Source organism: Cottoperca gobio, chromosome 21 (assembly GCF_900634415.1).
Source record: "Cottoperca gobio chromosome 21, fCotGob3.1, whole genome shotgun sequence".
NCBI classification, from domain to species: Eukaryota; Metazoa; Chordata; class Actinopteri; order Perciformes; family Bovichtidae; genus Cottoperca; species Cottoperca gobio.
In genome coordinates, this window is record NC_041375.1 from 13,427,021 (window position 1) to 13,439,047 (window position 12,027).

Sequence of the window (12,027 nt, forward strand, 5' to 3'; positions counted from 1 at the left end):
ACAGTCGAGGTGTTCCTTCTGTTTACGCTCTGCATTGTTTTACAGATGAAGGATGACAAGCCTGTAGGAAGCACCGGGGACTCTTCTGCCCCGGAGCCCTCTCCGTTTGTCCCCCCCGCCAAACCTCCGAAGAGGGATCGTCCGAGCACCTTTTCGCCGACCGAGGACAGTTTCAAAGACACAGCCAACCTCGTGAAAGAGGACAGCGACGTATAACCCCTCGCTCGCAGACGGGAATCGAAAAAAAAAAAAGAAACACACTTTGCACAGAATTTATTTTTTTATGCAGCCTGTGTACAAACACTGAAATTGTTTTAGGAAAGAGAAATACATTTCTATAGAATGAAGAAAGAAAAGGTCTTCTGTGACTATGCCTTCTGACATTTCTTATGCCAATTCTTGTGTTAATGTTTTCTTTATTCTGATGTACAATATGTATATCTTTGCACTGAAGCTGCTGATAGAAATGTTAATAAATAAGTTGTATATTTGTAAATTTGAACAGTAAGATTTTGTCAGAAAATATCTTTGATCCTATGAATAGTTCAACATAAACACAATAACAGATACAAAGTGAGCTGCATTCTGAATGTACAGTACTTATATGATCGAAGGTTATTAGAGAAATGTGTTGAGTAATTGCCACTGAACAAAACTGAAGATGTATTTACATCTTTCATGTTTATATACCTCATTTCATTTCAGGGCTGGAAACAAAAACAAAACAAACAATTTTTACAAAGATATGTGCTCCAGTATAAACAGATGCATAAAACACTCTTAATCACACTCATTATGTTCCCTGACTTTATGACTTAAATCAACATGATCATTTTTTAATAATAATATTGGAACAATGGCCAAAATTACTTTGAAGCAATACTTGAACGTGCCCGTGTCTGTTTTGATGATTGATTATCTTGAGGAGCAACACATGACCCGAGGATGCAGATGTAGACGGTCGTTATGTAAAGAACGGTGAATAAATTCTTAACTTTACAGAATGATTTATTTTGTATCATAATGAGGACAAATAAAAAACTGTATCTGTGATCATCCACAACAAGCCCAAATGGTTTAAATTGCTGCTGCTGAGACATGAAATGAATAAATTTCCTATTTTGTAACACAGTCTTGACAATTTCTTTTAACCTTATTGTCACAATATATTTTATTTGAACACTTTAAGAAACATATCTGTCATACTGTTTAGTTTAGTTGCCTGTTTCTTGTACCCTTAGGTAAAGGAAGAAGCACATTGATAACAAAGTCTGACACAAACGAAGGGAGGTAGGACAGAGGAATCCAAAATAACTTAGCATCCCAGCCTGCAGCATAACGTGTGCGCGGGAAGAGAGACGCCAGTGCGTGCTCCATACACCAGGTCACCTTAGAGATATCTGGACTGCACAAGATGCTCATGGAGAAGCCCTGAGCTTTCACATCTGACAGGGAAAAACAAAGTCATTTAGAATATTTACTCGTTGCTATTTGCTGCTGACTGACTTCAACTGTACTTCCACTCACAGTCAGCTAAGTATGTGTCTCCATAGGAATCTTTGACATCTCGAGGGAGGCGGGTCCACAGCCTCCTCAGGTCAGCTTCAATCAAATCCAGCCTGGTAACAGCTGTCTTGAAGAAACCAGGCTCGATAATGCTCACTTTGATGCCGAAGTGCTGCATGTCCCTCCTGGACGGGAGAAGCAGAACATGTTTCTGTAATGCAACGTTTTACTTATGACAGCTTTTTATTTAGTGTTCCCTTTTAAATGTATACTGAAGCCCTGAGAGGCAAAGACACCTCCTGGTGAGGCTGTGCATATATTATCTATTTATATATGTCATATATTTCTTTTTTTATTTTCAACAGTGCCACCAATTAGCAATTTCCCCTCCAAAGTTATTTAAATAACTGTTCAGGACCTCAAAGGTAAAATGATACAAAAATGTAAAAAATGTAATGTAGTGAAAACAAACTTTTGATAATGTCAAACCTAATAATAATAATAATAATAATAATAATAATAATACACCCTTCTTTCTGCAGAACAAGTACTTTTTGGTACATTTTGCTGATGATACTTTTGCATTGCTGTATTGGTACGTCCCTAACTGGGAATGCCAGCTGAAGATGCAAGGTGTGTCTTGTTTCTAATAACCCCTTCACAGTATTTCCCTATCTTAAGAGCAAGTGTGATAAACCTGTTGTCTTGCCTGAGGCTGTCAGAGAAGGCTTCCACTCCCCATTTGGACAGGCAGTACCCTCCACCGGTGAGAGACAGCCTGCCCAGGATACTGGCCACATTTACCACCCTGCCTTTGGCCTTTTTCAGCAGAGGCAGAAACTTGAGCGTCACCTCAATAACTCCCATCAGATTCACATCCAAAACCTTTGTGAAATCCTCCAACTGCATCCATTCTGTTGGACCGATGGGGACGGACCTGCCGGCGTTATTCACCAGACCCCACAGACCTGCAGAGAAAAGAGGCAGAGACGTTACCCAGCAGACATCAACTCTGATCCTTATTTCTCTCTAGTTTAAAGAAGAGCATGTTTTTGGTTTATCATCGTCACAGACATCAGGAATGTATTTGCAGTTAGCAGCCGGCTTGATTCATTCATCATCAATAAGACAGGCACTGTTCATTAAGGCCAGCAGCAAAGTGGCAAATGTCTGAATTAAATGCTTGAAGGGGACTTGATGTCCTTGATGTCCTTAATCTCCCTGTACTTTTCACATTACACACTGTACATTTTGTCTAACCACTGATTGCACTGCACTAATCTCTAATTACTGCAGCATTCATCCCATCAAGCGGAGATTTACTCCCTCTGTAAACTCAGCTGTGTATTTTTTTGTTGTGTATTTGTATTTACATTAGATCGGCAACTATTGACTATTTGCATTATGGATTCAATTAATACATTCATCGTTGTATCTATAAAATGTAGGTAAAACTTTTTATTTATTATTATTTAATAATAATTTCAACGTGACTTATTTCACCTGTTATATACTGTTAATGTTTGTATTTGTTTCTATGATACATTTGAATTATAATCTGAAATGACATAACTTTACTCTTATTCTGTGTTCATGTTTCTTTAATTTGCTGCACTGAAAAGATATGGTATCTTTTCTATAAAATATGACAGATTTTCCGCAGAGCAAATTATGAAATGGCATCTAATCAGTGTTGAAATGCAAACTATCATACAGTACTATGGACAGAAGTATTTAGTATATATCATATAGTGTTTGGCAGTTTTGTCCACTACTCAAACCAACACAGACCTAGTATAAAAGTCTAAAAGTAATCTATCTGAAGTTCAGATTTATGTTTGGAGAACTGTGTTCCTGGACTATGAGGTAAGCATTGTCTCCCTCCTCTATACAAAAGATGTTAAACATATTAGTGCAGTAGGAGGACGATGAGTTGATGATGTGATGATCCAGGTTGGCTTTATCTCTCCCAGTGCCTCACTCTGACTGGCACCCTATCTGTGTGCACCTCCTGCCGCTGCCCGCCCGGCTCACCTCGCTCTCCGACCTCTTTGCTCACAAACTCCACCGCCCTCCTGATGCTCGCACTGTCTGTAACATTCAGCAGGAGGGTCTTCAGCCTGGGGGAGGTCACTGCCTCCAAATCTGATGCACCCTTCTCTGTGAGACATGCAGCCATGACGAGGGAAGCCTTTTCCATCCAGCTGCCGGGCCAGCAGATTCCCAAAGCCGCTGTCACAGCCTGTGATGAACACATGCTTCTGGTTGAAACCATCAACCTTGTAGGAATCTCTGATGTACCAGCGGATAGCAGCGAGAGCAGCCAGAAGCAAAGCACAGGTTAAGGCTAGGTGTGACAGGATTACCTAAAACACACAATCAAAACAATTGAACTTTTATGCCTTTAAATGTCTTTTTATTAGCTGATTTAAGACGACCTTTTATGCCTTTAAAATGTGTTTATTAGGTGACTTGCTCACTCTGCAAGGCTGAGAACTTTATCTACCTTTTTAACTCAATTCTTGTTTTTATTCTGTTTTAAATCACTTAGAGCTGCATTTCTTTTATGAAAAGTGCCGTACAAATAAAGTTTATTGTATTATCATTATTATTACTATTTGACTTCTTGCCTTTTTTCTCTTTTAAATAGTTTTGCACACATTCTCTGTGAAAGGAAAATAGAAATGACAAAAATAAAAGTGAATATTTATCCAAATAGTGTAAACAAATTGAAACCAACTTACCTCTAATAAATGTGTCATCAGATTGTCAGTTGACACCTGAGTGGAGAAACTTGAAATGTATTTATTAATTTCAAAACGTTTAAAATCACAAGCATGGAGGATTAACATCGCAAAGCTCATCTATTTGGCGACATGATCTATATCACAGTTTCTCTCAGTTCATTTATGTCAATGAACATGTCAGTGCCATCTGACAAGTCCTTGCTTCGCCATGTGGTCAATATAACAGTGTGCTCTGTAAGTATTTTCTGATATTAACCAGACTTTAGGTTTTCATGACATGATTGAAAATGCACAATGCTGCAACAGTACGTTACACATCAGTGTATGTTGGAGATCGATTGCAAGAGATCGGACAGGATTCACATTTACGCCTTTATTGTTTGTGCTATCATTTGTTGACAAGGCCATGTCATTGCGATACATAAATTAAAAAGACTTTTAACAGCACTGCATAGCACAAAGGAAAGACATTTAAACAATATATACAAGAATTAGAAATGTAAACATCGGAGCTATTTTAGACAGCTGGTTGCTCATTGGCTGACCTAAAGCTTCACTCATTCCCTTTCATTACATTTACAAAATAGAAATATAAAACATGCTAGACAGATTATGACAGCTGATTCAACTATTGTGCATGTAATGACGTATGCGATGCATAGATGTTTTGAGGGGTTCAACAGAGAACCAGTATAATACATTTTAAACAACATGACATAAGCAATTGATAATGCAGGAAACGGCAGACAATTGTACTTAATCATTTGCATGAGTGTGCCAAAGCATTTGCACTTTGTTGCAAAAGAAGGAGAAAGAACATTTTAATTCTGATCTGAGAAACGTACCAAAACAAATGAGAAAAACTATAACATTAGCAAATAACTTTCAGATCTGCACGGTGTACTTCGTCCTTATTAACCCTAACCGTGTCATAGTCAGTTGGTTTGTGATAACCTGCACGTTTACTTTGGGAGATGCCCCTAACACACACACACACACACACACACACACACACACACACGTTAATGACATTAAAGATTAATGTAACTCTCCATTTTAACTTAACCCTTTCACATAAATCAAAGAAGGCTCACAAGTCAAAATAGACATGGTGCAATATTTAAATGCTTGTTTAACCACAGCTAATTGTGTTCTAGCGCCATCTAGCGGCCTAATTGGGCCATTGCTGCAATGCACCTCCACACTAAGAAGAGTACTTTCATTTTTGTTACTTTATGTATATTTTGATGCTGATGCTTTTGTGCTTTTACTTAAGATTTTGAATGCATGATTTTAACATGTAGCTGATCATTACTACTTAAGTACAAGATCTGAGTACTTCTTCCACCACTGTCTGAAACTAAGTACATTTTACTCTAGTACTGTACTTCAGCACAATTTCGAGGTACTTGTACTACACTTCTACTTCTTCCAAATTTCAGAGGTAAATATTGCATTTATTACACCGTTACATTTAGCCGACAGTTTTGATAACCAGATGCTTTTCAGATTATAAAACAAAATCAGATCAAATATTTATTAAAACCACACAGCAAAATGATAATTACTCACAAGTGAATCAGTAATAACAATGCAAGAATATAATGTGTAATACGGATAACATTTTTATTTGTGATGCTTTGTTTACAACAAAGAAAAGCCCATTAATCTCCACTGTACTGCATGTTAGCAGTGGAGATCAGATAAAACCAATCTGCACAGATTGTAACACTCATTTCAGTCGTGTAAAATAATAATGCAAACATACCATGGCTACAGGTCTTTAAAATGATCGTCTGGGAATAATTTGAATGTATTGACGATCCTCAGTCGAGTTGTGTCAGGGTGTCACGATGATCGTTTTGTTAGTGCGTCTGCAGTGTCAAGGTCCATAGTGGATACAACATCAGGGTTAAATGTTTCACCAACATGCAGTTGTGTAACAGACAACACCAGATTACAAGGACCTGTAGTTTTGATAACTGCATTCCCCTCTTACCTCAAATACACTCTGAAAACAATAACTCTGCACAAAGGTTACAGACTTTTCTCTGAATTTGATGTTGAAGGAAAATCAAGTTAAAAATCCTGAAGAGGGTTTAAATACATGCAGAGGAGCAAAAGTCCATCAAGAACAAAAGCTTTACGTCGATTCAGTTCATACAACTAATAATCAAAAGTTACTGTCGGTGTTCAAAGGCTGTTATCTGTGAGGCATTTAGATTAGATTTTATGATCCATAAAGCAGGCATGGTAATGTCTCTGGAGTCAAAGATATATTAAAGAGCCAAACATGTTTGATAATACAGAAAGTGTTTATATATTTTCGACAGCGTAATCCTTCATGTACAAACATTTATTGCAGTAAATATAAAAAGACTTGTAACAGATCTTTAAATTAGCCCACGGTTTTTTCTCAAAACAGCCGATTTGACAGAAACTACAAAGCAGATAGTTCTGGTTTCATGTTGGGGCTATTTCTACGAAAAAGCCTATCTAAGATGCAGGTTGGCATGTACGACGCAGGCAACCAGAAGAACTTTGCGTCCCAGCCAGCAGAATAGCGAGTACGGGGATAAACGGCAGAGACGGCGTGCTCCATGCAGCCGACCACCTTCATCAGGTTGCCGTCAGTCAACATGTTAAACCTGTGTTCCAACATCTCAATAGCTGAAAGAGAAGCATTTCACACACACGTGGTAATAAATACAGGGCAACACTTTATCATTTCTGTATTAGTATTAGCTCCTAGTAGTCGTGTGATTTAGCACTTCTTAAGAAAGTAACACGCACACAATGTTCACGTGGTGCACAACTAAATAATGAACCACAATGAAACGCTAAGCTAGTCCGTGCACAAGCAGATCAGCACAAGCAGACATTTGTCTACAGGTAAGCACACAATTTAACATAATGAAGAACAGTGTGTCTTTTTTCTAAATGATTTATTTACAAGAAACCTTCAACATAAGACTTGTTAATGAGGAACTAAGGGAACCACATCAAGAGAACTCATCACAATGTTTAACTCACATGCGTTCAAGAAATCATGTCCATAGCCGTCCTTCACTTCCTGAGGTAATCTGTTCCACAGCATTGCCAAGTTATTCTTCATAGCCACTGTATCAGTCACATTGGTTTTGAAGAAGCCTGGCTCAATGCATGCAACCTTAATGCCAAATGGTGCCATGTTTAAACTGAAACACAGAAGAAGGTTTGCTGTAAGTCAAGAAGACACTCGTGAAAACAACAACGCGTGTGCAGCGTAACAAAGGTTACATCTCTCCTCTCACCGCAGACTGTCGTTGAAGGACTCCACTCCGAACTTGGACACGCAGTAAGGTCCGCCGAACGGGCTGACTCGCCCAAACACACTGGCCACGTTCACCACTCTGCCTTTGGCCTTCTTGACGAGAGGGAGGACACTCAGTGTCACGTCGATTACGCCGCACAGATTGACAGCTATCATGTCCTTGTAGTCGTCTATCGTGAGCCAGTCTGTGGGACCAGACGGCAGAGCGACTCCAGCGTTGTTCACGACCGCCCACAGGCCTGGAGCAACACAACAAGATAATAAAAAACACACAGATGAGAGTTAATACCAACAACGGCAAAATCAATGCGTTACCTTTTATGTTTCTAGCACTTTGAGTTCTGTTTACGCAAATGAAAAGTGCGCTTATAAATAAAATGTATTATTATGTTCATTCCTATAAGACTTAAGTAAGAGGAACCCTTTAACACTATGAAAACATACAGTCTTTCTTTTTCTTGCCAAGAGTTAGATAAGAATGACAATTGATGTCACTCTCATGTCTGCACGGTAAATATGAAGATACATCCAGCAGCCAGATAGCTTAGCTTAGCTTAGCATAAGAATTGGGGGCAATAGCTAGCCTGCCTTCAGGTCACACAATTAGCCCCATTTACCAACGTATGCAGGCGATAGCCACGAGCTAACATGACCACAAGTTACTCTGAAACACGCGCGCATAACCCTTTGTGAAACCTTTAATTGCTCTTGTACCGATTAAACAAACAAGATAGTGTGTTAATTACTGATCTTTAAAGGTGCTGGTAGGCAGGCTAGCCGTTTCCAGTCTGCTAGCTGTAGCTTCATGTTGAAACGACAGACTCATGTCTACTACAGTGTCGTTTCAATCGTCTCATCCAACTCTCAAGAGAAGGTATTGCTTAAAACATGGAACTATTCCTTTAAAAGTTGGAGAATGTTTTTGCGACAACAGCAGCACTACCCAGTTTCAAGCATGGGCAACATTTGAAGGATTTTGACTCACCTGAAATCCTACGAACAGTGTTCGGGTGTAGTCAACTGCATTTTGGGCCATAAAAGGAAAGGAATGATTTTTATTTTATCATTGCTTCTCAACTGTAAGAGAATTCCCTTTTGGCCCAACTCCCTTTATATTTCAAAGTATTGGTCAGGCAGACAAGTGTTTAAGCTGTTCTTACTGTATAAAAATAAATAAATTGTGCATATTTTGTTTTGGTTTAGGCATGGCCTGTGAACGGGGCATGTCTTTGCTCGCATGAGACTTTATCTGATTTTTTGATTTATACATTTTGCGTCACATGGACATTGCCAACTTGATATTTTTTTTATTTATTTTTTTTATAAATGAGATTGTAATACTCTTTAGTTTAGTACTACAGTTCTGCTTCGGGTAGCTTTGCTGTAGTTCAACTTCTTTCATTATGAAGTAATTGGTGTCTTGCAGAGCTTTGCAAAGTAGCTTCCCCTACCCTGCCGAGGAATGCAGTCAAATCTGAGATTAACATATTTTCCGTGACATAAACAAACAGTACAAAAAAAGGTCAAGTGTGTAGGATTTAGTGGAATCTAGCGGTGGGGTTGCAGATTGCAACCAACTGAATCCCTCTCACTTTTCAGAAGGAAGCTGTTTTTATAAGAACATATTCTGCGTTACTCCATCGGTGTATGTGCTGGAGTTTAGCCTTTCAAAAACAACATTTTCACTACGGCCAAAAAACTGTTTGCTCTCCTGCTTGCCTCACACATACGCAAAACGCAAACGGTCGACTTCATTGCCGAGGTCAGACACACACACACACAAAAAAATCATGCTTGAATTTGCACACAAGTTGATTTAATACATCTATGTTACTCACTACTAGGCTCAGACAGTTTGAGAAACACTGCATTTAAATCTTTAATTAAAACCATGATATTTTACCAAATACCACCAGGGGTCGCTGGAGGACCACTCTTTGAGAAAGTCTGCCCTCAATCCCACACATTAGATCTTTAAAATGAGACCCTATGAAACGAGCACCTCAAAGCCACTCACCCTTCTGTCCAACCAGAGTCTTGATGTGAGCTGCCGTTTGTTCGACACTCTCAGAGTCGGCAACATCCAGGTGAACGGTCGCCAGTCTGTCGGAGGTGATCTTCTTCAGCTCATCCTCACCCTTCTCAGTGTAGCAGGCCGCAATTACATTGAAGCCCAACTCGTCCAGGTGTCTCGCGAGGAGATTACCAAACCCAGAGTCACAGCCGGTGATGTAGACATATTTCTCTTTTTTGTTGGTCACTCTTTTGCTTTCCTTGTACCAGCGATAGACGAACCTAGAAGCCACCAGTCCGAGGATATACAGGTACATCGTTTCTAAAAACAAAACAGACTGGGTTACATAAGAAATGAGTCACATTAACACATTAATATATTTATAATGTTACACCTGCTCCAAATTAGGGGACAAGTGTGCACACTCGCATGCAAAACTAGTTGGGTGCAAAACAAAAACATTTTTTAACAGTGCCCAAAGGGAGTCTGCACACTGCTCAGAATTAAGAGTTTATTTTCTCTTTAAGACATGATCCAAATGACAAATGTTCACCAAAGTACAAATATGTCACCATTTGAGAAGGTTGTGATAAATGGATAATCCTCGTAGTGTGTGTAGGCCCATGTATTTGGAGCTCAGTTTGACCTCCAGTACTGTGGAATATTTTACAATATGGTTGAAAAAACAATCTCCCTACAATGTCCATTCAGTTGCTTTCGAGTGTAAACACACAATCTTCTTCAGCAGAATCTGACACTTTAATTTCTATTTTAATCTAAATGTTTGAATCAACATGAATGAGAAGTCATCAAAGCAGTCAGATTAAATGGAAAAAGAAACATCTTAAATGAATGCGATATGATCAAAAGCCTTGATAGCTACTAAATTAACTTTAAAGAGAGATTGTGATGCCAGCTACTGTTTGAGGTCAAGAATCAACTTTAAAGCTAATTGTTTTATCAGATAGTCTGAAGTTTTCATTAGTCCTACAACACTTTTCAATAGATCCCCAGCATCAGCAACCCTGTAATTATTCACTTCAAGCTGGTGACATTTTAACTATTTAAACCTCATAGCAACACTGTATTCTGCGGAGGAAGTTTAAACATTAAACTGAGATCCGGAGAAACCTGTCTCTGTGGGTGTACTGCATTACCATCAGGAATGACTGCATGCTATGAAACATAGATGCACATTGTTGTGTGATGAGTAATTTGTCTGCACCTCCCTTTATCAATGAGTTGCCTCACGAGACTAACAATACTATTAGTTTTATACTTGAAATTATGCAAGAAACCTTGCCCATTACATTTTCCCAAGGCACAAACTGGGTCTTCACATCTAAGACAACAAAATATGATTTTCACAAATCATAGAAAAGTAAGAAAACTAACAGATTCTCAAATTTGAGAAACTGAATCTAGTGACTAAATTGTGTTTTTAGTTATTTTATGTCGTTAACTGATCGTTGGGCTCTCAAATAGCCTAATAAACACATCAATTAACACAATTGTATTTACAGGCAGTGGCAAGATTTGACTGTCATTTTGCAAAGCAGGCAGAACTACTGAGACCGATACTGAATGCTAGGAAAGCAACTAACTGAACATTTAAACTGTAAATTATGTCCTCAATTAATCAGAGAAGCATTTGATCGATAAAATGTCACAAAACAGTGAAAATGGCCCTTAAAATGTTTTCTTTCCCCTGACCAACAGTGCAAACCTCGCGGCCGTAGTTTACCATCATATTATAAAGCGAAAAGCAGAAAATACTCACTATTTATTAGCTGGAACATGGTCTTTTTGCTTCAAAATCCTACCAAAACCGATCAATCAAATAGTTTCCAGATTATTTTTTGGAGCAATTATTCCCGTTTGAAAATCTATCTAATGCAACATGTCACCATGTGAACGGAGATTTATAGGAATGGTTCTAGTTTCAGGTTTAACTAGTTGATCGTCTCTTTAGAGAATGCAAGACAAAACATTTATAATATTACGTAAGGCTATAGTTTCTGCTGGGAGCGAATAAAATCCGTCTCGCATTGCAGGGCAGCAGGACGTGAATCTTCACGACACCCTGAGATGTTGGAAATGGATACAAAGTTTTTATTTTTGTTTCCTTGCTTTTATTTATTTGAAGGCAACTTCCGGGGAAACCAGGTGGGATGAGATGTCACACGCCCTCTTTTTCAGGTAAAAGGCTGTGTGAAGAGCGCCATCTGCTGGACACTGCGTGATAGTGTTCGATGTATTCACTTAAAGTTCATTAAAAGTTGTGATTCTTTGAACCGTAATTTGTGTCTCGTGTATTGTTTTTTCACCACAATACATTCAACTACATGGTTGAAAGTTATTTAAATGACATATACTTAACCCACACCCTTTACTTGCTATATGTGATGTAAGAGCTGAACAATGTGGCTGGCCACGTTTATAATGTG

The 12,027-nt window shown here is 38.6% G+C and overlaps 3 protein-coding genes across 3 annotated transcripts in view; 1 reads left to right on the plus strand and 2 right to left on the minus strand.

Annotated features, from left to right (window-relative positions):
- Positions 1-1,131, plus strand: part of lrp2a (low density lipoprotein receptor-related protein 2a) — a 46,034-nt gene extending 44,903 nt beyond the window's left edge. Inside the window, exon 79 of the mRNA XM_029459377.1 lies at positions 46-1,131. Within this exon, the coding sequence (XP_029315237.1) occupies positions 46-216 (171 nt within the window). The 3' untranslated portion in view covers positions 217-1,131. The remainder of the gene's footprint in view (positions 1-45) is intronic.
- On the minus strand, positions 697-4,463 carry rdh1 (retinol dehydrogenase 1). The gene is given in 8 exon segments (XM_029459378.1): positions 697-707; positions 1,236-1,445; positions 1,528-1,691; positions 2,216-2,474; positions 3,541-3,688; positions 3,690-3,872; positions 4,251-4,286; positions 4,446-4,463. Coding segments are annotated over 8 exon segments (1,029 nt in total).
- A 1,313-nt stretch (positions 4,464-5,776) lies between these two features.
- dhrs9 (dehydrogenase/reductase (SDR family) member 9) lies at positions 5,777-11,700 on the minus strand. Its single transcript, XM_029458330.1, has 5 exons — positions 11,361-11,700; positions 9,584-9,901; positions 7,547-7,805; positions 7,287-7,450; positions 5,777-6,923 (listed from the first exon to the last, which is right to left on the minus strand). Exons 1-5 carry the CDS (start codon positions 11,377-11,379, stop codon positions 6,694-6,696), a joined length of 990 nt encoding a protein of 329 aa, XP_029314190.1. The 5' UTR covers positions 11,380-11,700; the 3' UTR covers positions 5,777-6,693.
- Positions 11,701-12,027: the final 327 nt, after the last annotated feature.